Here is a 26589-nt window from a genome sequence, read left to right as displayed (position 1 = left end):
ACAAAAAACCACCTCAAACATTGCCCCGCCCGGTCCAGATTTCCTACCAACTTCCCTCTACTCCCCTCTCTACTAACCCATTAATTAAATATTTCTAAAAATAAAAATATAATAATTGTGGGTGGTCTGTAACTAGGGGTGCCGAACCATGGGCTTTTTTGTGAACCAAACTGGTAATATCAGTTTTTAGGAAACCGGAACCAAACCAAAACCAATCGGTTAATCGGTTGACCAGTTCGGTTAACCAGTTAAGCGGTTTGGTTCATCGGTTTTTCAGTTTTCTTGACTTTATAATATTTATTATAAAAATATATAAATATATAATAAAAATTATAAATATATATAAAATAATATATAATACATAATATATTATAAATATATATATATATAATGCGTATTTATCAATTTATAATATGTAAAATATATATATAGAAAAACATGTATATCGGTCGGTTCGATTAACTGCCGATTTTTTAAATTGGTTAACCAAAACCAAACCGGTACCTTCGGTTTTTTAAAAACACCGAACTGACTGGTTCAATTAACCAATTTTTTGGTTCAGTTTTGGTCGGTTGTTTTGGTCGATTCAGTTTTTTGCTCACCCCTATCAACTCTTTTTCCATGCATGAATTTGCTTTACTAGGCTTAGAAAAGAAATAAAAATAAAAATATCTATTTTAATTATATGCAAATTCCCTATTCTCTCTTTAATTATATGCAAATTAATTCTCTAAGCCTAGTACAGCAAATTCATGCATCGAAAAAAGAGTTAAAACCACCCAAAATTATTATATTTTTATTTTTAGAAATATTTATTTATTGCATAAAATATAGGTATTTCTTTAAAATAGTATCTAACGGAGGAATTAATTAAGGCATTAGACTTAGTGACAGCTGGAATAATTTTAATGGGTTAGTAGAGAGGGGAGTAGATGGAAGTTTGTAAGAAATCCGGAGAAGAGAGATCGGCTTCAGTACTCACAATACCATGTTCATATAGTTTGCATAGTTTTTTATAGCTGTGCATTGAGAATATCTCTGTACTTGTATGCTTTTTATAAAGAAATATTTCGAAACTGCAAGGCACTGAAAACTGTATGGGCACGGTCTTGTGAGGCCAAATCCAATTTCTTTTGTGAAATTAAAACCTTTAATTTGATGTATTGCTATAGCCCCATCTTGAATTAGATCAAGTGACATCATGGTGGGCCCATAGTAATGCATTTAACATGGCTCTATGTCCAACTTCTTCTTGACTTTTATGTTTAAACCCTAAATCTCTAAATTTAACCCCAATCGTGGCATGGGGAAATTTCAAATCAAGTTCATTACTTGCACCAATAATTTTTTCTGCGGTGGACCAATGGTCTGGTGGATAAATTCTTCAAAAGATTAACATGTAAAATGCCTTTGAATTTTGATTGGACATCTAATCAGGTACGATTCAAACATTTTCCTCTTGATTCATGTTGAAATCATTTCAACTCAATTTGGAAGGAATATAAATACAAATATCTAGTGTGCAAAACCTTATATTTGGTATTATTTTGTATGTATTTATATTGTAAATATTTGTATTTATACTTCTTTTAAACTGAGCCTTGGAAGTCATCTCTCATGAAAAAAAAGCCCAGAACAAAACTTAAATATCTATTATATTCAAAACGCCACATAGGCAATTTTTTAGCATTGTGCCTACCAATATTTTAAACCTAATTTAATTTGCATCTTTTTTTCTTGAGACTCGGTTTGTATTTCTGTGAGATATTGATGCATTAATTTAAATTTCATAAAAGTTACATTTCTCTGAGAAATATCCAACAAGAACTTCAATTTCATCTTCCTCGCAAATTCTTTTGTATCTTCGAAAAGAACTCCTTTTTATCTGAATTTTTCCTTCTTCGTGCTTATTTTTCCATTTTCTTAATCAAGTTTGTGTTTGATTTGAAAGAAAAAGATAGAGAACCACCCAATACAAGGTCTACCTTTTCTTTCAAACCGAACACATCCTAAAAGAATGAATACACATAGATAGAATAGTATAGAATAGTTTATTAGATTAAGTTCATTCAAATAGCCCATTTGAATATACATAGAATAAAAAATTCAAGTCAAAACATACACCTCACCGATCTTCACTAGGATTGTGGCACATATACTTCCTCATTTTCTTCATTAAAATTATTGGCATCAAGTCATGCCGGAGGGAAAAAACGGTTGAGGTTGAAAGGGAGGGTGTAGAACTCCTCATTCCGACTGTCTCCCCCGAAAGTTCTGAATTTGGCCCACCATGGCATCCCTCTGTCTTTAGCAGTATCCTTGTAGTCAAGAGTGTTATCAAGGAAAACCGCAACAATCAGTGCAACAGTGGGGGAGGAGGAGAATATGGTGTTGATGAAGTCATTGAACTGCAAAACAGAAAACCAAATCCAGTGCATGAATTAGAATAGTAGAAACATATTTGAAAACTAACACTGCACATACACACAGAAGAGAGAGAGAGAGAGAGACGCACCCATCCAGCATTGGTGTGAGCAGGTCCATGATGGGAACTGAGAGTGTACTCACGGAAGTACTCAGGAACAGACAGTCCTAGGAATAAGGCAACACCAGTGATAAAGAGGTTCCGCATAGAGTTCATGTTTGTGAACTGCAAAAATGACAGTCCCACCGATGCTGACAATAGAAGAACACCCCAGTCATGAACAGAGAGAGAGATAGAAGATTCCACAATACCAAAATCCACAGAAAAGGATACAAACCAACAAGTCCAAATAAGACACAATAAACAGCGGCAAAGATGGTGAAGGGTATTGATGCAAACAGTGCTCCAAATTTCCCTGTTCGCAGCAGGAGATTAGATTTAAGTAAATTTAGGATTAAGGAAGAGTTTCAAGTCAGCTAAAGTAACTTTCTATCACTAACCTAAGATTGAGAAGAATATCATGAACCCAGCTGAGATTTGAATAACCCTGCGGCTCCCAACTCGAGTAGCTCCAAGAAGACCCACATTTTCTCTATTTGTCCAATAATTTGATTAATGCCTAGCACAAGTTGGAACAAGTAAGAAGACTGTTCATCAATGAGATGTAGTATCTACTTACACAGACACAGTGGATCCAGTTCCTGTTCCAAAGAGTCCATCCAGTAGAACCCCAACTCCCTGTAATAAAAAGTTCTAGTAAAATTATCTACATGTGGAAGAAAAGAAGGTTTTTTTTTTTTTTTTTTTTTTTTGCATGTAAGTAGGTCCTATATATCCTAAAGAATCCATCAACTACACACCTGCCAACCAATACCACGGCTAAGAACATGAGCTGGGGGAGGTGTGGCACTTGCCAGCCTAGATGCTGCTTTGTATGCTCCAGTTGACTGCCAAATCACATATTATAGTTAATATCATTTAACCCTTATCTCTGTGTATTCATTCCATCTCTCTTGTAAATATGCCGCAGGTAGTACCTCAATCAAGGAGACTAGAACAGCAGCCATCATTCCAAAAGCATGACTAGCATCAAAGGTGGGAGCACCCCATTGCAGTGGATATGGGATTTTTATCCTGCATTACAAGAAACGAACTGGTGAAGTCATGTTGCTGCACTAACCAAGGAATGCATAACTACAACAAGCTCTGGTCTTAGCTATTGCATTTCTGTGGGCCAATAATCCCAAATGATTTTCCATGTCCTTCTGGCTCAGAAGTTCTGGGAGAATATTCCCACATTTATATGAATGTTTTCACAGGACAGGAAACTATGGAGGCAGGCAATTAGAAATCATGCCAACTGCATTTTAGCTCTATTACAACATTTTCCTTCTTATATGGTTTAATGTAAAAGAAACTCCCTGTCATTTTTGCATATTAAGGTTTTGTACATGGGGAGCTGATCACAGATGTTTCCCCATGAACCCTCTGCAATTTTGCTTGGTCATAGCAAAAATCCCATACCTTGTGTATGGGGACCTACACATAACTTTTGGGTCATCTTGCAAAGCTCAGTAGCTACCTCTATTACCCACACAAGATGCAACTGATGAGAAGACAATGTCAATGATCTAATTGTTATGAGGATGAAGGCATTTAACTCTGTATGTGCAGAAATAAGCCTAATAATTCTTATTTGATAGCATGACTAAATAAATAAACAGATAGCAGATTATTGTGGTACCAACCAGGGTGCAGATGAAATGAGGTTGGCCTTGTCGGTTCGGCAGCTGACTTGTGTGATAATTGGGCGATGCCTATATGCACCACTTGCTGTCAAAATGTGTGCATACACCCATATCATAGTGATTGAAATTATTAGTGCGAAGCGCTCGAATATTGGTACATGTTTTGCCTGGAAATTTTTTAGATACTGTGTACAAGTACAACAATAAAAGAGAGTGTGAGAGGTCACATTTTTACTCCATTAATCATAATGTTTTGTTTGCAACTTAACTGAGGCATTATTTCCAGAAAAAATGCAATAACCTGACTCTTTGAATGAGTCAAATGCCCATTACTTAAAGCAGTAGGGATCCATTTGGTAGGCGAACTGTTCGACAAATCTTGGCCAATAAGATATACCATGAAAATGTTAGGCCAAGTAAATGTAGGATACTTGACCACTGAAAGGTGATAATCCAATTCAAACTGATATTGTATCAAGTCTGTGCACCCTACAAAATCACTTCAAGAAAATGGAAGTGTTTACTTCCAGTTTTATGCTCTTCTCAATGGACATGGGTCCATGTCCCCATGGCCCACTAATGTATTGTTCTGGGTTGTTTTTAATCAATTTGATCTTTGGGGTTTCAAAAATAATACTAGTTATACATCTTTTCAAGTCCATAAAGTTTAACTACCTGACTGGACAGATGAGAAGAATACAAGTCTATGGAAGATCTGTATCAAATCCAACGCAAAAACTTTGGGGGATTTACAAACAGAATGGAGAGTGAATAAGCAAAACAAAAATGTCACATTCACATTGTGTCAATGATTAACATGTAAGTTTAACCCATTGAAATGTGTCACATTCACATTGTGTCAATGATTAACATGTAAGTTTAACCCATTGAAATGTGCTTAACTTGGTGGTGGTTTTACCTGGGAAAATGCGATATATAGGAGAAGCATGGGAACCCCAATTTCTACACATTTGCCCACCTGATACATTACAAGATTCAGAAAAGCAAGCAATAATTAATTACATTGGGGAGAGGGGGGAATTTCAAAGTCCAAACATAGAAATTAGTTTAACAATGTTACAATACCAAGGGGAAGCCTCTATCAAATAGTCCAAATCCCACAAGTGAAATCACTGGAACCATTCCGAGTGGGCTAAAAAACCTGAAACGCCAAACAAACTAATTTCGTTCACCTACATACTGAAGAAATTTTCAATGATATATTGCCACTTTAAAATCTATATGCAGTTTGAGTAAACTAATGCATGATACACCCAATCCAGCAGCGAACAACAAAAATGCAGTAAACATGGTAGAGAAATGCTAATGCATGTTAGAGAATAAAACCTATTCAAGGACCTCACTTAATAGCTTAAGTTTATAGGTTCAATGGTTCTTTGAGATGGTATCAGAGCCACTTTGTCCAAATGGTCTAGTGTTTGATTCTCATCACCCCTATTATAATTAATTAAGTTTCAGCATGAGGTATGGGTGAGCCTGTGCTGTCCACACTTCAAGCCCAATGGTCTTTCGTGTGAGGGGGCATGTTAGAGAATAAAACCTATTCAAGGACCTCACTTAATAGTTTAAGCTTTTAGGCTCAATGGCTATTTGAGAATGCACATCATTCCACACCATTGTGTCCACGTTATCTTAAATTAAGATGGTTCTTATTAAAGTTTGCTTCAGTCTGAATGCCGAGTGTAGCACATACATGGGCACCTTTCAAGCTTTTATGAAAATAGTGGTTCATTACTCAGATTACTGTTTCAGTTTAACAAACTCTCAAGGGAAACAGCCTCTATGACTAGTAGAAAATGAGTGAAATAAAGCATGGTTTAGTTGGATATGGAGTTCAACCTGGAGCAGATTCCCCAAAGCTGACTGTAGCCCAGTACAATTTGAATGCTTGATGCCACTATAAGAGCTCCTTGGATTGCTCTCATTGTTTGGATAAATCTCTACAAAAAAAAATAATAAATTACCACGTGTTTAGTACTGCTTTCCATATCAGCCATACAGATTATTTTGCCAGGTGGCCTATCATTCACCAACTGCAAAGCCTGCATAGACACTTATTAAGAGCTCTACTGTACAGCAACACTGATTCATGGGACACTGTTAACCGATTTGTCCTACCCATCCTGCCATATGGGGTGAAAGGAGCATCATCTTCTACGTTCCTTAGCATATTATACAATATCTCGCTGATCTCAATACCGGTAAGAACCGCCAAACTCGTCCGAGTCAGCCAGGTTCACACAGTACAGTCAAAAGTTTGGCCTGACAGCTTGTTTGTTTGCTGCTTGTTTGAGGAGTCAGAATTCTCTGCTTCCCCACCTCTTCTTTTCTCATTTATTTTTTATTTAAATAAAAAAAAAAAAAGTAGTGTGGACGGAAACTTGTTAAAGCCTTTTTAAAGGAAGCCAAAACCACCTCAATCTTTTTATCTTTATGCATGTAATACGTAAATACACTAACGTAAACTGGTCCATTATGCTCACGTTAGCAAATGGAGTACAGCTTCAGTCCTTTATCATTATCAAATGAAAGGAAAGTAAGAAACAAAAGTAGGAGAAAAAGTAGAACTGAGAGACAGGGGGAGAGAGAGACAGAGATGGGAAATTCATGGGGCTCACTAACCTCGTGAGGGTCGGGGATTTGAGACAAGGACGAATCATGGATGATGGAGATGATTGGAACGAGGAAGGCATGAGAACCTCCGATAACAGTAGGCAACCGTGTTCCAAATAGCGTCTGGAGCAGTGTATTAATGCCCCCAACAAATAACAGAGTCTGAACCACCCTCACCTTATCGTCCTGATGATCCACCCATCCATTATCAGAACATGAAACTACAAAACAATGAAAGTAAAACAATTCTACCTTGAAAATTCAATAAATACACAATCCCATTAAGAGAATTCATAGAAAGGAATGCTGATTTTGGTTCCTTTGATCTTTATCTTGAAAAGAAGTGCACAAAGAAAAAAAAAGAGATTTCACTTTGGGTATTGAGCTTGATTCCTCTCTTATAAATCCTATAGAATTGCAGAAAGAAATACTGATGTAGTTTAAAAAATGAAGGGGATTTGTAAATGTGCTCACGTCTGTTCCTCCGATATAATTTACAAGCATAGTTGGAATCATAACTGCAGTTCCTAGAGCCAGGATGTAGTGCTGAAAACCCAGAGCAATTGCCTCCCCTGTTGCAGACACACATTGTAGCACTTAGAAGTAGAACTAAGAATAATAAAAGAGAAACTGAGAAACAAAGAATCAATCAGTGATGGAGGGTGGAAGTAGAGAAATGAGATTACCCCAAGAAGGATTGGAGTCAATACAGTACTCGAATCCTTGGAGCTGATCCATCGGTGGGTGGCTTATTTCTTCTGGTTTTGGGGCCTCCATGGATGATAAGCTTTACTAACAGGGCTTCTTGTTCCTCTTCCAGCAAACCAAAATGGGTATCTCTGAAAACTCAGAGAGAGAGAGAGGGAGAGGGAGAGAGATTCACTTGGATGAATATGGATGGAATTTAGATGAATCAATCAAAAGAAATGAGGGATATTGAGTATTTGGATGAATCAATCAATCAGAAAGAGAGAAGGTATATGGAAATAAAGTTGAAGAATTATTGATACTAAAAGGACAGAAAAGCAGGATAGCAAGAAAGAAAGTGAGAAAACAGGACTGTGAATGAGTAAGAAAGAGAATCAGAGAAAGCAAAAGGTAAGCAAAAAAGGAAAAAAGGAGGAGAAATGAGTCACGGCTAGCATTACTCATGGGGGGAAAGAAATGCATTGGCCACCCACTCACCTCATGAGTTTCCTTCCAGTTTTAAACTTTTCTTTAATCCTTTGATTTCAAGTATTACCGTTTAACTTGTATATTCCCAAATTACCCCTAAAGGAATTTTCAAAGCAAAAGTTACCGTTACTGCTGCTTCTACACTGCAAAAAACGATTTAGATACAATCAACCATTCACATCAGTCACCGCACCACCATTAATGCTCCAGGCTTTGAGACTCGTATTATTATTCACAACAAGTGAAGGTTCATTCTTTCTTCATATTTTCATTTCTTTTGCACTGTGAAGATAAAAAGTTTAACCTTTTTATTCCTATTGAATGAAAAGCAACGGATGACCCTTTCTGGGGTTCCTCGTCAGTTTCTTCTTGTATGCCTGATTGCTTCATGCATGGGAGTTATATTCGACATCTGTCCTCTCTACAGGGTATTATTCCCTATTGACAGCTTAATTTATATGAATTCCATACATCAATAACACTGTTAAAAGGTATGGTTGGTTGCAGCTAGGGCTATAATGGGTTGGATTGGGATCGGATTTAACCATATCCGTATCCAAATTTAAAACTTGAAATCCAATATATGGGATGATCACACATTCAGATCAGCTTTATTGTGTTTAAAATGAATATATATTTATATAATATAAAAGGTTCCTGAAAGACACGGTACCAATCAAAGCGATTTTGTGAATTTTGATTAATACCAAACAGGTCACCACTTTTATAATTACAATTGATTGGTGGGAAATTTTTCCGGTATCATAGCTAGTCGAATTCAATATAAAATATTAAATTTATAGATAATAAACTTTATATAATTGTTTGTGGTATAAGCCTTATCCCAATTATATATGTGTAATATCCATATATATTGCATCAAGTTTTGGACCTTAACCCATTGACAGTTTTATCTGTATGCAAAAATATGGACATCCAAACTTTATATAATTGTTTGTGGTATAAGCCTTATCCCAATTATATATGTGTAATATCCATATATATTGCATCAAGTTTTAGACCTTAACCCATTGACAGTTTTATCTGTATGCAAAAATATGGACATCCAACTGCATATTGGGAATATATCTTTCATGAATTTGACAGCATTTATTTTAAATATTCTAGGGAAATTGTCTAAAATTCACCATGACTTTTTAACATCTCTTAAATTCATCATAACTTTTCAAAACTTCCAAGGAGGGCATGTCAGTAACTTGACGTTAAAGAGACTACAGGAATTAGTAAATTATTATTTTACCCTTTGTTATATTCGACCTATTTTTCAATATTTCAGAACTACCCATGTTATTATTCAACCCAAAACCTATTTTTCAGTATCCTTGGAATACTTTAAAGCAGCACAATGAGAGCAAAACATCTCTCAACCAGCATAAATCTTATATATAAGGTAGTTGGGCATTTTAGTCATAACATATGTTTAATAAGGCTGACTCGCCATTCAGGGGCAGTTTGGTCATGAAATTTGCATTTATGTTGATGTGGACAACTTCTGCCAATATACACTGATGATGCTCTATAGATGGTGAGTTTTGGAAAACAAAACTTATTGACATGGGATCCCTTGGATGTTTTAAAAAATCGTGGTGAGTTTAAGAGAAATGCTGAAAAATCATTGAGTTTTAAACAATTTCCCAATGTTCTAAGGTAGGCCCTGCATGGAAAGCCATGAAGTCATGTGTGGTGAAAAACCTGGAAAGTTAATAATACACATGTATAAACTGCAAAAACCAAGTTTCTGGTGAAACTATTTTTAATAGCATTTCCTAAGCAGTTCAATCAATACTGAAGCCCTCCCAAACAGGCCCTAAATGTTAAGTGGAGAGAGACAGTGAGCTGTTGAACATTTGACATCCAAAGTTTTGCAGGGGAAAGGGATTAATTTGGACACATCTTTTGTTTTTTGATAAAGCAGATACAAAAGTACAAAACCCTTGTTTAATTTCTATCAATGAATAACAATATTGGGGATGTGCCCACTGCCCAGATCATTCGAATTCACATCTGCGCTCCATAGAGAGCTCCCCACAAATGCCCCACAGCATATCCTAACAAACATTTTCCATTGACAGCTTTAGGAGATGTTCCCAATGAGATTATATCTCCGCCCAACAACGCCTCATAGTACATATTCGTCGTGTATTAGGAATATTTTTCAATGATGACATCATCAGGACTAGTATTATCATTGGGAGATATTTCCAATACACAACGGGAATGTACTGTGGGGCAGCTCCCTGTGAGGCGGAGATATGAATTCGTTCTCAATGCACGCTGAGATGTGCATGTGGGGCGTTTGTAAGGCCCACATGGACTGGTTCGAATTGATCAAGTGAGCTTGTTTATTGAAACCTTGGGTTACTTGGCTGGGAGGATAACGGATTGATGAACTCGCCAGTCGCCATCCACAGTATGGAGCTAATAAATTATGAAAAGAAGTCTGCTTAAACCGTCCACAGTATCGGGTTGATGAATTTGATTGGAGCTGCCAATTCAGGTTGGGGCTGATTTGTTAGACTTGTCTTTGTGTCCTTGGGCTTTTTAGATGATATTTTGGGGACGTTCTATCCTCGTCTTTGTGTAGCTGCAGCCCCATTTAATTTGTTCAGGTTAACTAAAAAACAAAACAAAGAAGTGTGGCCATAGAAATACTAGGTTACATTTGGTTTACTAGAATAGGGGTCTGGAATGGAATTGAAATGAGCCATTCTAATTTCAACGGTTTGGTTTCTATTTTCATTTCTGGTGGAGTGTCATTCGGTCATTTGAGGGAAGAAATGTGATTCAGTCAGAGCAAAGCCTGTTCAAACAACCATCATAGCCTTGCATTGGGAATATCTCCCCATGAAATAAAGCATAGAAGTACAGAGATGCTCCTGATGCAAGGCTGTAAAAGCTGTTCGAATGGGCCTTGCACTGAATGAAGCCGATCTCTTGAGGGAATGGTCATTCCTAAAATCCCACTCCAACTAATTCTAATTATCAATCTGATTCTTGTCTGAACCAAACAGACTATAAGAATAAATTATTTCAATTCTGATTCTAAAGGATTTCAATTTCAATTCCAATTTTAATACCGACTGTAAACCAAACAGACCCTTACATGTTACAATCAGGTAAGACTGTAAGAAGAGCCGGTTGGTTCCACATCTCTAACACTCCAACCTTTCCGTTTCTTTCCCGTGGTGGCCAAAATTCTGAGCCCAGCCCACAAATTCTCAAATTTGGGCCTAGGCCTTTATGTTCAGGCTTTCTCTGTACCCATCATATTCATATGCCCCAAAAATCCAAATATGAGATGTCCAGACAAGTCACGTTTAGGCTGAGATTTCAGAGGCCTGGGGTGCGGGCAAGGCTGATTTGATTAACTAACACCAATCATGTGTCTAGTGTGTAGGGTTGTAATCAGATTTGATCCAGTTACATCTGCATCAAACCTTAGAGTTGAATCCAATTCGAATCTGACATATCGGATTTTAGATTGGGTTCAAATTTAATTCTCATCCATCTTATTTTGTTTAAAATGATCAAAAAATTTAAAAAGTTTTAAAAAATTAATTGTTTTACTAAGCATGTATACTAAATGTATATAAATATAAAAATTAAATTTATCAATTATAAATCACACACACATGCACACTAGCACTTGATTGGCTACCACATTCATAATTCCAATTGATTGGTCAGAAGTTTTTCGTATCTTTCCAATATCATAGTCAAACCCTATAGATAGATAGATAGATAGATAGATAAATAGATGACCAAGTTTGGTTATTTGACAATCAGATATGTTTCTAAAATAATGACAAAAATAGTGAGCGGGAGAAGAAAATCATTTTTTGACCAAATTGCCCCTTTAAATGTGAGATAGCCGAAATTACTGTTCATTGTCTTCCTCCTCCAAACACTCCAACACAGAATTCAGTGGGGTAAGTCTTCCTCCAATCTCTTCTCCTAGTCCCCCTTCTCTCTCTCCCTCTCTCTCTCTCTCTCTCTATCTATCTATCTATCTATCTATCTATCTATATATATATATATATATATATATATATATATATATATATATATATATGTGTGTGTGTGTGTGTGTATTTTACAAAAAAGGGTGGGGAAAGTTGCAGAAGCAATAACATAGGGAGATAATCTTGAATCGGTTGTGACTTGTGAACTCTCCTTTGGCTTTCTATCCCAAGTCATTAAATACATAAGTTTGCACTTTCTTGGTGATGGTGCGCAACCCGGCTGGTCTTATCTGTCAATGACCTTGCCTCTGAACGGAGCTGCGGGGAACCTGAAACGGAGAGGATGAGGAAGCTCCAGGGGAGACCCGGTATGGAGGCTCCGAAGCTCAAGTTAGAATCCTTCAAAGGCAAGATAAAACCAGATAGCACAGAGTTTGCATACCTTGTTCTTGGGGGGTAGGGAGCCTTTTATAGCCACCTCGCGCACTCACTTCCATGCTTCTATCAAATCGGGCATGATTATTTTTGAGTTCCTGCCAGTTCGGATGTCATCCCCTCCGGCTGGGCAGAACCGCCACTGCTCCTTTTGTCGGAGCCGTCTCTACGACTGGTAACGATGGTGGCAGGTGGCGGTGGCAAGAGGCCGTTTGAAGTGTGGCTATCAAGCGTTAGATCCCAAATCAGTCAAGTGTGCCGCCCTTGGATACGGACATCCTCGGTCAGGTATGGTATGTTTGGTCAGTCTGGCGTCCCGGAGGCGAAGTGCTGGAATGGTGAGCGAGATGAAACCTTGAGTTCGGATAGGGGAGCGTCCCGAACTGCCATGAGGCGGGCCAGTTCAGGTCACTACCTTGTGAAGCTCGGGCTCTTTGTAAGGAGCTCGGGCTCCTAGTAGGGAGCTCAGACTCCTAGTAGGGAGTTCGGACCGCTGGTTCCTCCCTTTGATGCCCGTGCCTTGGGTGTGCTGTTTGTCTCGAGCTGTTTGATTTTGCCACATGGAGTGATTGCGAGATCGGGCCAAATCTTCCTTTATCACTTGGGTATTAACACCATTTGATAATTGATTTCCAAAGTTCTAATCAAATACAATTGTTTGCAAGCTGACTGATGGAGGGTGATTTGACCCGACCTCCTAAGAAGGCGACACGTGGACGTGACTTGGCATAAGTAATAGCTTAGCATGACAGCATGGCTTCAACCGAGTAACGAGCTTGTAAAAGTCCTCGGAGGTCAGCTCGCTTCATTACGGCTCACCACGGAACGAGATCGCTACAGCACGAGCTCAAGGACCCCAATATGCTGAAAGGGAACTCCAATCTAAGTCTATCCCAGCTCGCGAGCTCGGATAACCAGCTCGCTTCGATACTTAGGCAAGGGAACCGCCTCAAAGGCGACCTCAGGCGAAATCACCTCGGAATACCTCCAGGAGCTCGCTATAAGGCAGCTCGCTATGAGATAGCTCGCTATAAGGCAGCTCGCTATGGGATAGCTCGCTAGAAGGCAGCTCGCTATTGAGCGAAGTGGCGTTTTCAGGAAGCTTCTTATCTGACAAGATCGTACCCGTCAGATTGCACCACGTCTCCTGACTGACGGCGCAGTCCCTGCTAGCCCAGCAGGCTGCACTCGACAGGTGGCGGTGTGCCTGTCCTTTCTGGGTCGTGTCTCTCATTTGATTGGGCAGTACTCTGCAATGGTTACCTGCGCAGCCCTGGCAAATAACGGCTGCGACAGAGGGCCAGTGAAGGTTACGCCCAATTTGACAAAGCATCCGTATTTAAAGGCCCCAGTTTCCAAGGGGCAAGGGTAATTGAACTGATCTAGCGCTATCTGCACTCTTAGCTCTCTTTGCATTTCTTACAGCTCTTTCAGAGTTCTAACTTAAGCATCGGAGTATTCCCACCGGGCGAGCTCCCCGGGAATCCTTCACCTTCCTCTTCTCAGGTACCGTCCGTCGCCAGGTAGGAGCTAGACGTCCGCTAGCTAGGAGTGCCCGAATCGCGCTGCATCATTTGGCGTCGTCTGTGGGAATCACTTCAAAAAGCCTTCCTCTAGTCTCTACAACTTTCTCTAAGAACTCAGCATTCATGGCTTCCTCTAGCAATGCCGAGCGTGGTGCCGACCATAACGCTTCTGGGGAGCAACCACAGCTCCCCACTGTCTGCATTGGATAGTTCATTGTCCCCCTCTCTGCGGACGGAGTTCCTAGCCTGAATGTGCCTCTGACAGTGGCACCTGTGAACGCTCCACTCCCTTCCATGGTTGGAACAACCTTCACTGAACCTTCTATTGTTCCCCTAGTGATCAACCAAAACCAAGTTGAAGACCTAGTGTAGTGCATTCGAGCTATGCAAGCTCAAATGCAACAGTTCTAGCAGTTTCAACTCTACCAGCAGCAAGTGCTGCATCAAGTTTCTCAGTACCAGTAGTAACAGCAGTTCCCTTCACTACCTCAGGCCCAGCATACGCTTCCCCCTCGGCATCCGACCGCGAAGCAAGCCAAGCCCTCCCGTCGGACCGAACGTCCTCGCCGGTGAGAGGCCTCTCAAACCCATAATCCTTCCAAGAGCCAAGCCTCGTCCCACAGCAGGAAGGAGAGACTAGTCACCCCTGCCTCGCAGCCTGCAGGCAGGTCAGGGGCCTCACAGCCGATCAAGCCCGCATCGCCTCAGCACTCTCAGTTCGATCTCCCGTTCGCCGAAAACCAATTTGAGGTCCTAGCCGCAGATTACAGGAAAGGCCCTTAGGTTCACAGCTATCATTAGCAGTCCAAGCCCATCGAGCTCGGTAATACTGAAGCAAGCAGCACCAACGCTGAGCCGGCGAAGCAGTAGCGGAGGCGCCGACGAGCTCGCGGAACTGCCACTCGTGTCCTGCCCGAGCTCAAGGGTAAGGAGGAGGTAAGCTCAGGTGAAGTGAAAGCAACTCCTCTCCTTTCAGTCCCCTCCCCCCTGTCCCCAGAACTTCTTGTTGTTCCTATGCCAAAGGACTTCAAGCTTCGTCACCTGGATAAGTATGACGGATCCTTCAATCCGAATGACCATGTTGATGCCTTCCAGTCCCAGATGCACCTAGCAAGGGCCAGTGAATCCTGCATGTGCGTGGCTTTCTCCACCACCTTCAAAGGAGTGGCCCGCACATGGTACCGGAATCTCGCGCCCAGGTCGATAAGAAGCTGGGCACAGTTCATGCAAGCCTTCACTTCCCATTTTTTCACCAGCAAGCGGTGCCCAAGAACTCAGGAGAGCCTCCTTGGCATAGTCCAGAAGGAAGGGGAGTCCATTCAGAGTTATATTAAGCGGTTCAATGACGCTTGTTTGCAAATACCCGACTTGGACCCCGTAGTTTGGCTCACCGCGGCCAAGAAAGGCATTACCCATAAAGAATTCAAGTGGCATGTGGTTGTTAATCGGCTCAAGACTGTGACCGAGTTCCTCAAGCTCGCGGATCAATTTATAGGGACGGAGGAGGAGATCAACCAGAAAGGTGAACAAGCCCTCAAGAAAAGAAAAAGGGAAACAGAGCCCTCAACTCCGGGTGATAGCAAGAAGAAGAAGAACTAAGCTCGGGGGGCAAGGCCGAGTTAGCCTTTCTGAGCTCCAGCAGTAGAGAGGGCGGATTAAACGCCCCTGAACGCGAAGCGGGCGGAGATCCTTATGGCGATCAAGGACGCCCCTATGTGAGGTGGCCACTTCGGCTGAAGGCAGATCCTAGTGTAAGAAATAAAAATTTGTATTGTAATTTTCAAAAAGACCACAGTCATAGCACCGAAATTTGTAAAAACCTCCGTGACGAGATAGAGGAGCTCATCCGTCGCGGATACTTGAGAAATTTTGTACAAAATAATAAAAACAATAAAGCAGGTCAGCAGGGGGAGCAGAGTAGAGATGCTCCCGAATCCAGCAGGCAGGCAGAGCAACCGCAGAGGCAGCCCCCTGAAGAGAGACCTGTTCGGGGGACTATCCACGTGATCGTCGGAGGTTCGATTGTCGCGGGCTGCACTTCGGTTGTAGCTCAGACATCAACTCGCGAGGCTGCTAGGGAAGAGCAGAATCCCCCAAATCGGCCAAGGATGGAAGACACGATCTTCTTCACAGAGGACGATGCGCACGGGGTCCACTACCCCCATGATGACACGCTCGTCATAAAGATAAAGATTAATGACTTTGAAGTCAGGTGTGTCCTCGTCGACTCCGACAGCTTGGCAGATATCCTTTTCAAAGCAACATTCGATCAGCTCCAGCTCTAAGAAAGCGACTTGAAGCCCGCGAATACTCCTCTGGTAGGCTTCAGCAGAGAGGAAGTCAGGCCCCTAGGAAGGATTACAGTACCTATGGAAGTCGGCACCTGGCCTAGAATAGTGAGGCTCAACCACGACTTCTTAGTGGTCGCAACCCCCTCCACGTACAATGCCATAGTAGGACGGTCGATCACCCATGCCCTACGTGCAATGTGAAAGGAGGGAGAAATCCATCGTATGGACGCCAAGAAAGCAGCGGAATAGGTGGGCGAATTTCAAAAATTTTTTCTCCCTTCAATCAACTGGGAATCGTATTCCCTTATTTTAGAATCAAATATTTAAGGATCTACTCGAACCAAACCAGACCAGATCTAAACTGAAGATCAAGGGAAGGGTTATACCTGATACGGAGAATCAAAATCTCCCAACGTCGGTGTTCACGCCCAAAGAAAGATCCAAGATCTGCTCCCGCTGAAGATGACACAGTGATGGTGGGGCAGAACCAACAGTGTACGTCCCACGTACCGAACTCTTCGCAAGAATCCGTTGGAGGCTTAGAGCACCGAACCAAATCATTCTTTCAGCAAAGACTGATCTCAAGAACCAATTTCTTGATTTTCCCTTCAGAGGAATTCGAACCAAGCAGTAAGGTGGCAGCGGCTGGAAGAGTTCCTAAGGTTGAAAGTGGCGTGGAAGCAGATTTCAGCTTAGGAAGAAGATATCCTATCTGAGATTGCAGAAGAAGTTACTACAAAACCCTAGGTCGAATTCTTGTAATTCAAGATTAGGGTTTCATCTTTTCTTAGTGATTAAGAAACCTCCTAATCCCATTAGGAGTTATCCCAATCAAAATCAGTATTTGGATAGGGGATAATCTTAATCCTATCTGCAGATTAGGTCAGCCCACTCCTGATCTTATCAGGAGGTTACCAGATTCAAATCACATTTGAATTTGGTCTCCAAGAGTAGATAGGGTTAGAACCCTAATCCCAGATACGCCCCCTTAAGTGGGTGATCATATCAGTCCAGGCCGAAATGGGCTTTAGGCCCAATAAGTAATCAGTGCTCAATAAGTTTCCAAACTGCTGCCCAGTTGGGCTTCTTTGTATGGCGTGGGACCCAAGCATTGATCTACACATCACCCACATGGGTTCAGTCCAGCCTTTGTTACAAGGTCTAGCCGAATTCACTGGAAAGCCCAATGAACCCCTTGAGCCCATCACATGGACTCTATGGGCCCAACACTTACAGTAAGTGGTCCTTGGGCCAAGCCATCTTATAAAAACCTAGGGACTGTGGGCAGATGCAAGATTAGCCCATCAGGTGTAACCCTAAATGGCCTTACACTTAACCTCATAATGATCAAACACTTCCCGACAAGAGAGGACCTCTCCCTCGGCTGCAAGGAACAGTGTTGCACTCTCTACTCCCATGGATCCTGGGAATTAAAACCATTTGCAAATATTTTGAAATCGTATAAGTATATATATCATATATATAAAATTTGCAAAACAAAATTCCAACAATTGAAATCAACTGCCAGCAGTTTGGTTTCCATCAGAGAGAGTAAATCCCCGATCATTACCTTTGTCCGACAAAGGGGCTGATCCTATCACTATGATCACCCACTCAGATGAATTCTCAGATTGTCCCAACATACCCAGGTTTTGACCCCTGCTAAGGATCTCACTGATTGGCATATCAAAGACATCCGAATCCGACACCTAGTGCAGTATCATAATCAAGTCTAGGGGTCAAGTCTAACTTTCCAGTTTTGCCCATCATTCTCCAAGGTCCAGGGCAATACTGGAAATCGGGTCCGATTCAAGAATTCAAGTAATCCTACATTGCATGTGCCTTGGGTCTCACCTTGGCGGCTGAGACAAGCCACCCAGCACTTGGCATCACACTAGTGTCAACCTTGGCAGGATAAATCTCCCCAGACTTATTCAATGGCTGTGAATGTTCTAAACTAACACGAGTCTCATTAAGTGTCCAGTTTAAGGGTCTTACACAGAAATATACCACACAACATGAATCAAACATTTACTTTATTTATTTACACTAAATGTCAAAAGTACATCAAAACTGATTGGAGCTAAGGGCATACAAAACTGTCTAACACAGTGGTCTCCACTTACTATTTGGCAATGAAGTTCCCCACGGACTTCGGAATTGGGATAGTGTGAGGTGACCAGCTTGAGTCTCGCAAGTGCTACGTCGCCGCCCTCAAAGGGAAAGCCAAGGTGGCCGACGACCTCGAGCTGAAGCGACCTACGGAGCAATGCGAGGAGCGAGTTGCACTCACGGAAGAGACAGTCTCCATCCCGGCATCGACGGAGGACCCAGCTCGGACACTTCAGATCGACGCTTCCATTGAGGAGCCTCTGCGATCCCAGCTGGTAAGTTTCTTTCTTGAAAGTTTTGATGTTTTTGCATGGTCCGCGGCAAAGATGTCCGGCATAGACTCTAGCCTCATAACTCATAAGCTTAATATTGATCCTGTAGTTAGGCCCGTTAGACAGAAGAAACGCAACTTAGCCCCCGAGCGATGGAGGGCAGTCAATGAGGAGGTCGGGAAGCTCCTCGCAGCCAATTTTATAAGAGAGGTCCATTACCTGAGCTGGGTGGCCAACCCCGTTCTGGTATAAAAGGCCAACGGTAAATGGCACATGTGCGTCGATTATACTGACTTGAATCGAGCTTGCCCAAAGGACTGCTTCCCACTCCCCAGGATCGACTGTCTAGTGGACGCGACCTCAGGGCATGAGTTGTTGAGTTTCCTAGACGCCTATTCGGGCTACAACTAGATCAGGATGGACCCAGTTGACGAAGAAAAGACTACGTTCATAACCGAGCTCAGCCTGTACTGTTACAAGGTCATGCCCTTTGGATTAAAAAATGCTGGGGCAACCTTTTAGAGACTTGTAAATAAATTGTTTGAGCCATTAATTGGCATAAAAATAGAATGTTATGTAGATGACATGGTCGTCAAAACCCAATTTTTGCATGATTTAATACAAGACTTGCATTCAGTCTTTGAAATTTTGCGTAAGTTTAATATGAAGTTGAACCCGAATAAGTGTGTCTTCGGTGTCACCTCGGGTAAATTCCTAGGGTACATCGTCAACCGGCATGGCATTGAGGCCAACCCGGAAAAAATTAAGGCCATCCTAGACATGAGACCACCCCAGAAACTAAAGGAGGTTCAGAGGCTGAATGGCCGAATAGCTGCCCTAAGCCGCTTCATGTCCAAGTCGGCAGACCGCTGCCTGCCTTTCTTCAAGGCAATTAAAAGCAAAGGTTTTGAATGGACCGAAGAATGCCAGCTCACATTCAACAAGCTCAAAAAGTACCTCGCTAGTATACCAGTCTTAACCCGGCCTGAGGAGGGGGATGTTTTAGAGTTGTACTTCTTGGCGAGTGACGAGGTGGTCAGCTCGGTACTGATAAAAGAGGTAGATCGAGTCCAACGACCTATCTACTATGTTAGTAAAGTGTTGTAGGGAGCAGAGATGAGATATCCAGAGATAGAAAAGCTGGCCTATGCACGAGTTATTGCAGCCCGGAAGCTTCGTCCATACTTCCAAGCTCACACTGTCATCGTCCTCACCAACAAACCTCTAATGCAAGTGTGCTCAAGCCCGAGGTCTCCGGTAGACTAACGAAGTGGGCCGTTGAGCTCAGCGAGTACGACCTCCAATACAAGCCGTGAACTACTATCAAGGCCCAAGCCTTAGCAGACTTCATCGCGGAATGCACTTTTAGCTCCAAAGTCCTCAGGCCGGTCGAGCACGAGGCACCCAGATCGGGCGAGCCCGAAGTTCACAGGACGATTGAGCTCGAGCACCGTGAGGTAGCAACCAGTGCGGCATCTCTCCTAGTTAGGCTGAACGCGAACTGGGATGAGGAGCCCTAGATCCTTCACGTAGATGGCTCGTCAAACCAGCAGGGCAGCGGAGCCAGAATCATTCTGTACGGCCCAAGCGGCACAAAATTGGAGTATGCACTATGCTTTGAGTTCGCGGCATCCAAATGAAGCAGAGTACGAGGCGTTAATAGCCGGGCTGGATCTAGCCAAGGAAGTGAAAGCCAAGCATATCGTCATCTGCAGTGATTCCCAGCTCGTGGTCAACCAAGTCACAAGCAAATACGAAGCTCACGAACCAACCATGATCACCTACTTAGCCAAAGTAAGAGAGTCTCTGCTCAACTTCCAGTCACACTTCATCAAGCAAATCCCAAGATCGGAGAACGCTGAGGCCAATGCCCTGTCCAGGTTAGTCAGCACTAGTGATAATACCATGAGAACCGTGTACATAGAGAACCGGCCTCGGCCTAGCATTCTCGAGGGGGTGGCAGAGGAGGCCACTCCTGTCGTGCAAGCAGAGCCGAGCTGGATCGATCCGCTCGCGAGCTTCCTGTTGCCTGGGACCCTCCCTATGGGCTTGTCAGACCACAGTGAAGACCGCTATAGGCGAGACCCCCTTCAACCTCACCTACGGCACTGAAGCAGTCATCTCAACCAATATCGAGGTTCCCTCGCTACGACTAGAAGCGTATGATGACAAGGAAAATGAAGACGAGCTATGCACCAACCTCGACCTACTTGACGAAGTACGGGACCTCGCATATATTAGGACCGCGACCTACCAGCAGAGAGTAGTTCAGTACTATAACGTCAGGGTCAAGAAGCGGAACCTCCACGTCGGCGACCTGGTCCTCCGTAAAGTTATGGTGCCTGAGCCCGGTATTGGTAAGCTCGGGCCAAATTGGGAAGGACCCTACCGAGTAAAGAGGGTGCTCGGGGAAGGAACATACGAGCTTGAAACCCTAGAAGGGAAACAAGTACCTTGGGCATGGAATATTGTTAACTTAAGGCAATATTACCTATAAGTTACTGAGTAGACCACAAGTCACTCCTAGAGCCTAAGGGCCAAAATGCCGAGCTAACGAAGACCTCGGCGCGATAAGACCCAGTCGCCTCTATGGCATGGGTGAACTCTAAGAGTAGACTATAAGTCACTCTCCCAGTCTAAGGGCTAAAACACCGAGCTAACGAAGACCTTGACACCGCATAAGACCTAACCGTTTCATCGGCATAGGCTAAGTATTAACATCAAAGGCATAGGCAGCTCGAGTGTGAACCTTATGATGCGTGGCTCGCCTCGGTATACTAGTTGAACCCAATAAGGGATGACCTACGTCAGCTTAACCCAGGTGCATACAAGTCGGGCATATGCTCACTATGATAACCACCTCGAGGTATACCATAAAACTACCCCAAGTATTGAGGAACAGTTCGGGGTAACAACTATCGAAAGACCCTACTTTGGGTATGTAGATCTGACAGCTCGTGTGATAAAGTTGCTTCGGCAGAAAGTAAAGAGAACACAACACGTAGCAGAAAAAACAAAATATCTCATTACTAGATCTTATAAACAAAAATAAACAAAAAATCAGGCCTAACAACCCGAGAGAAGTTCATCAAAAACAAAGAAAAAATCGGGCCCAACCGCCCGAGAGAGTTCATCAAAAAAATATATTTAAACCGGGTCCAGACACCCAGGGACAACCATTCCAAAATCAGAAGAAAGAAAAAAGAGCAGCAACCGGCCTCAAGGTTCCGCCGCCTCCACGTTCTCGTCATCCTCCGGAGAGTCAGGCTCCTCCTCCTCCGCCATGTCTGCTGTCTATAGATCCAAACCCTTCATCGTTATGCCCTCAAGGTTGAGCCCAGAGAACTTCTTTTGTACCAACCATCGGTAGAGTTTGAATCCCGAACGGTAGGAGCTCGAGCCGTACTCCACCTGGAGGTTGTGGTACACCTGGGAGTCCTTGAAGTCCCACACCGCCTTAGCTCGCTCTACCTCCACCATGGCGTCAAAGTTCTGAGTCCGATCCTAGAGCGTGGATTCCAGGTCCTGGACCTACTGACGATGGAGCTCCCTCTCCGCTATCACCCTCGACAACTCCTCCTGGTAGCGAGCGCTCTCCTTAGACAGTCGGGCGATCCGTGCTTCCTGGTCCCGGATGAGCAGCTCCTGAGCCTCGCTCCCCTTCCGAGCCTAGAGGATTTCACCTCGGGCATGGTCGAGCTCGCCTTGGAGCTTATGCACGTTCGACCTCTAAGTGAGGGCGTACTTGGAGTGAATGTTAGTTTGGAGGGCCATGGCATGGATGGTGGAGTTCACCTGCCAGCAAAAGGCCGAGGTCAAAAAAGAAAAAAGAAGGGAAAGGAAGGAAAAAAGCAGCCACTTACCACCATACAGTGAGCTGAGGCCATCCTAGCGAGCTGCCTAGGGTCCATCCCTCCCTAGTTGGCAACCTCCTCGTGGGTGACCGCCTACCGGCTCCTTCGCGAAGCCACGGTGAAGTCAGTGACGCTTTCCCCCTTCCCCCCGGTAGGGAACTGCGGGAAGGCGAAGGGGTGGGACTGCACAGACGGACGGTACTGCCCTTGTTCTTCTGCGCCACCTTCTGTGGCTACTCCCTCGAATGGGATAGGTGGGACCTCTGGCGGTGGTGGAACGAAGGCTGGATCTGCAGCCTCGAACTCAGCACTCCCAGAAGTGGAAGCTCGGTCAGGGCGCGACCTCTTTGCCCTATGCTTCTGGTTGCTTGACAGAAGGTGGCGTGCATCTACACTAGACATGTTGGCTGCCAAAAATCACAAGGCATTAGTCCAGCAAAAAAAAAAATCACAAGGCATTGCGCGACCTAAAGGCAACCTACCAGGGCTTAGGCCGGCCTGCGTGAGCTTGTCCTCGGTCAAGTAGTCCGAGCAATGGAAGCCAATCGCTGCCTAGGATTGCAGCATCTCCTGGACTTTTGGATCCAAGTCAACACCCGAATCCTAGATGGCGGCCCTCCAGTGGGTTAGGAAGGGCCACCCTTCGGGGTTGCGAACTACAAAATAATCCCGCTTCCAAGCCGGGATCCTGTTCGACAGCTCGTGTAGGAGATTGAAGCCGGGATGGGGAGAGAAGTAATAAGAATGCCTTTCTGGAGGCGCACCAGGGGAAGCATTTTTGATAGAAAGAACAGAGGAGAAGATGTCGAGGTCAAGAGGGAGACAATACTCATAAAACAAAGAAATTATCTCAACTACGTTTCGAATTGAGTTGGGGTGAAGCTAGTCTATAGTAACATTAAAGTGGTTTAAAACCTCCACTATAAAAGGATGTAGAGGAAGACAAAGGCCAGCGAAGAGTTGTTCCTAGAAGATCACGATTTCGTTGTGACCGTGTTCCCAAGGATAGTCATCGGATGGGAGACTGTAGATGAGGTTTCTGGGAAGGTCGAATTGAAGGACCAAGGTCCTGAGTCTCTCCATCGACATGAAGAAATGAACAAAGTTGTCCAGCTCCCTACGCCAGGAAGTGGAAGCCATTTCGTCGGAGGCCTCCTGAGCCTCTGGAGCCTGCCCCCGAGCTCCCCCTGAGCTCGAAGGGGCGTCATCTTGGTTACCGCCCCGAGGAAAGACATTGTATGGGTACCCAAACATTGCTGACAAAGCAAGAGGACTCACCAGGAAAAAAGCTGAACTGAAAGGACGGTGTGAACATGAGAAGAGCTCGAGCAACTAGGTAAAGGCGTGACCTCAAATCCGAAAGCAAGGCAAATTGGCGTAAAGGAAATGAGGTCTGGGGCCCTCCTATTTATAGCCATTGTGCCCACAAACCAACGACTCAGATTAAGGCGAATCTGACGGTTCGTAATCAAGCTGACCGCACGTCTTTTGAAACTGAAATATGACTGGTTGCATGTCTTCCATGATTAAGGTAATGCCGACTGCACATCTCCCGAAACTAAGAGCCGTTTTGGTGCACTTTTTGGCGCCCTAAAAGTCCAGAAATTGCCTGACATCCACATGTGTATTTAATGCGATCAGTCAATCTAGTTTGAATTTCGGTTCAAATCCACCCGTCACACTCCATGAACTCCTCGGAATTGATGGAGGGTGATTTGACCCGACCTCCTAAGAAGGCGACACGTGGACGTGACTCGGCATAAGTAGCAGCTCAGCATGACAGCATGGCTACAACCGAGTAACGAGCTCGTTAAAGTCCTCGGAGGTCAGCTCGCTTCATTACAGCTCGCCACGGAACGAGATCGCTACAGCACAAGCTCAAGGACCCCAATATGCTGAAAGGGAACTCCAAGCTAAGTCTATCCCAGCTCGCGAGCTCGGATAACCAGCTCGCTCCGATACTTAGGCAAGAGGGCCGCCTCAAAGGCGACCTCAGGCGGAATCACCTCGGAATACCTCCAGGAGCTCGCTATAAGGCAGCTCGCTATGGGATAGCTCGCTAGAAGGCAGCTCGCTAGAAGGCAGCTTGTTATTGAGCGACGCAGCATTTTCAGGAAGCTTCTTATCTGACAAAACTGTACCCGTTAGACTGCACCACATCTCCTGACTAACGGTGCAGTCCCTGCCAGTTACCTGCACAACCCTGGCAAATAACGGTGCACCACATCTGCAACAGTTACCTGCACAACCCTGGCAAATAACGGCTACGACAGAGGGCCAGTGGCTGTTACGCCTGATTTGACAAGAACATCCGTATTTAAAGGCCCCAGTTTCCAAGGGGCGAGGGTAATTGAACTGATCTAGCGTTATCTGCACTCTTAGCTCTCTTTGCATTTCTTACAGCTCTTTCAGAGTTCTAACTTAAGCATCGGAGTATTCCCACCTGGCGAGCTCCCCGGGAATCCTTCACCTTCTTCTTCTCAGGTACCGTCCGTTGCCAGGTAGGAGCCAGACGTCCGCCAGATAGGAGTGCCCGGATCGCGCTGCATCACTGACCTTCTGAACCAGCTTCTAGTAAATGGTTTGATGATGATGCCGAGAAAAAGAATGAGAAGGAGAAGAAAGAAAAAGAAAGAGAAAGAGGAGGGAAGAGAAAATAAGGGAAAGGAAAGAGAAAGAGAAAATGTGAGAAAGCGAAAGAGAGAGATCAGATTGGAGAGAAGATGGTCACTGCCACGCTTGATTTAGTGTCGAAAGGTAGAAGAAGGTGAATAGTATTTGGATGATTCTTTGGCTCGATAGAAGAGAGAGATGCCAAAAAATTAAAGAACGAAAAGGGGGAAAAGTCCTATGATGAATCTTTTAGTTGAGGGCAATTTTGTTTTAAAAAATTAAAAATCTTTTCGGCTCACTGTTTTTGTCATTATTTTAAAAACACAACTGATTTTGTTAAATGACCAAATTTGGTCATTTATTTTGTAAAAAGTCTATATATACAAGTATAGAAAGATAGATAAACAGATAGATAGATAGATAATTTTTTATCTGATTCAGCTTTTAAATCAATTTTTAACATTTAAATATGGAATAATCAGATCCAAAATTGAATTGGGCATCAAACATTCAGAATCCATTGACAGCTGTTAGGCCGATTTGCTTTTTCCTTTATTTTTTAATTTCAGAAATTTAAGTATTTTTAAAAAATTTTATTATTTTATTATTTTAAAAAGTATACTATTTACTTTATACTTTTTTTTTAAAACGTACATTATTTGCTTTATTGATAACATATCCGAAAATAAGCAGATGGAATCTGGATTTTGAGCAAAAGTTGTGAAAATTTGACCAAAAGTTATTCCAGTACTATGTATTTCCGATATCATAGATTTTCCCAAAGTTAGAATACAGAAATTTGTCGGTGTTTTTCTCGGTACCCCAATTCACAACATATCCTATTCAACAATCAGGGCCACCATCTACTGGGTTATATTTGTTGTGCCAAGTTGCATGCTTTTCATCCATCCGATTCGGACATTATTTGTGGTCTCTGTACAGAGAATCTTTCTTTCACCGTATACAATGACAAAGTGATGGGCCCTGGGGCCTGGACTGGACGCATCACTGCTTCTTTGTGGCCCAATTAGTTAAGTTGGGTTGGGTCGGGTTATGCTTACTTTGGCTCTGATTCGGGTTAAGCAAAGCCTGTGAGAAACCTAATCCATTGATATCCCTAATCATGACATTACCTAATTATAATTTTCAATTCAAACTTTGTCTCTACCAGTGGGCCAGGGTGGCCCAACAACGAAGGAGGTGATAAAATTACCTTGGAGAATATCAGTACAAGGAACAATTAATGAGAATAAGAAGAAAAAGGACTAGTCAAGAATGTTGAGTAAGATACCATCAATGATGAATGGTTTAAAAATTAGATGGATGTGTGATGGAGTAATAGGTGGGCCCATTTCAACTAGAGTTTGGTTGTTGCATTTGACATTGGATCTTGGAGATGGACCCGTCCTTGATACGGGGCAATTATAGACATGGATGCATTTTGTTTTCTATCCAGTACTACTCACATGCCAAAGTCTTGAAGCATCTTGGCTGGTTTTATTTTATTTGATTTTGGGGAA

At 43.0% G+C, this 26589-nt stretch overlaps 1 protein-coding gene across 1 annotated transcript; it reads right to left on the bottom strand.

Moving 5' to 3' along the window:
* Window positions 1-2041: 2041 nt before the first annotated feature.
* Window positions 2042-8264, bottom strand: LOC148877487 (nucleobase-ascorbate transporter 2-like). Its single transcript, XM_088941829.1, has 14 exons — window positions 7494-8264; window positions 7282-7379; window positions 6817-6993; window positions 6034-6134; window positions 5260-5335; window positions 5093-5152; window positions 4174-4358; window positions 3463-3559; window positions 3286-3372; window positions 3105-3163; window positions 2926-3017; window positions 2763-2840; window positions 2516-2676; window positions 2042-2408 (listed from the first exon to the last, which is right to left on the bottom strand). Exons 1-14 carry the CDS (start codon window positions 7582-7584, stop codon window positions 2196-2198), a joined length of 1575 nt encoding a protein of 524 aa, XP_088797955.1. The 5' UTR covers window positions 7585-8264; the 3' UTR covers window positions 2042-2195.
* Window positions 8265-26589: the final 18325 nt, after the last annotated feature.

Source organism: Nelumbo lutea, chromosome 1 (assembly GCF_056320005.1).
Source record: "Nelumbo lutea isolate HS-2025 chromosome 1, American lotus-T2T, whole genome shotgun sequence".
NCBI lineage: Eukaryota > Viridiplantae > Streptophyta > Magnoliopsida > Proteales > Nelumbonaceae > Nelumbo > Nelumbo lutea.
This window is presented reverse-complemented; position numbering and strand designations above follow the sequence as displayed.

Excerpts from the sequence above, each read along its gene's own strand:
- LOC148877487 (XM_088941829.1), bottom strand. The coding sequence starts at position 7,584 with ATGGAGGCCCCAAAACCAGAAGAAATAAGCCACCCACCGATGGATCAG. Across the intron at positions 6,135-6,816 it reads AAATCCCCGACCCTCACGAG|AGATTTATCCAAACAATGAG; the intron begins GTTAGTGAGCCC and ends TTTTTTTTGTAG. Across the intron at positions 3,164-3,285 it reads GCCGTGGTATTGGTTGGCAG|GGAGTTGGGGTTCTACTGGA; the intron begins GTGTGTAGTTGA and ends TTTTTATTACAG.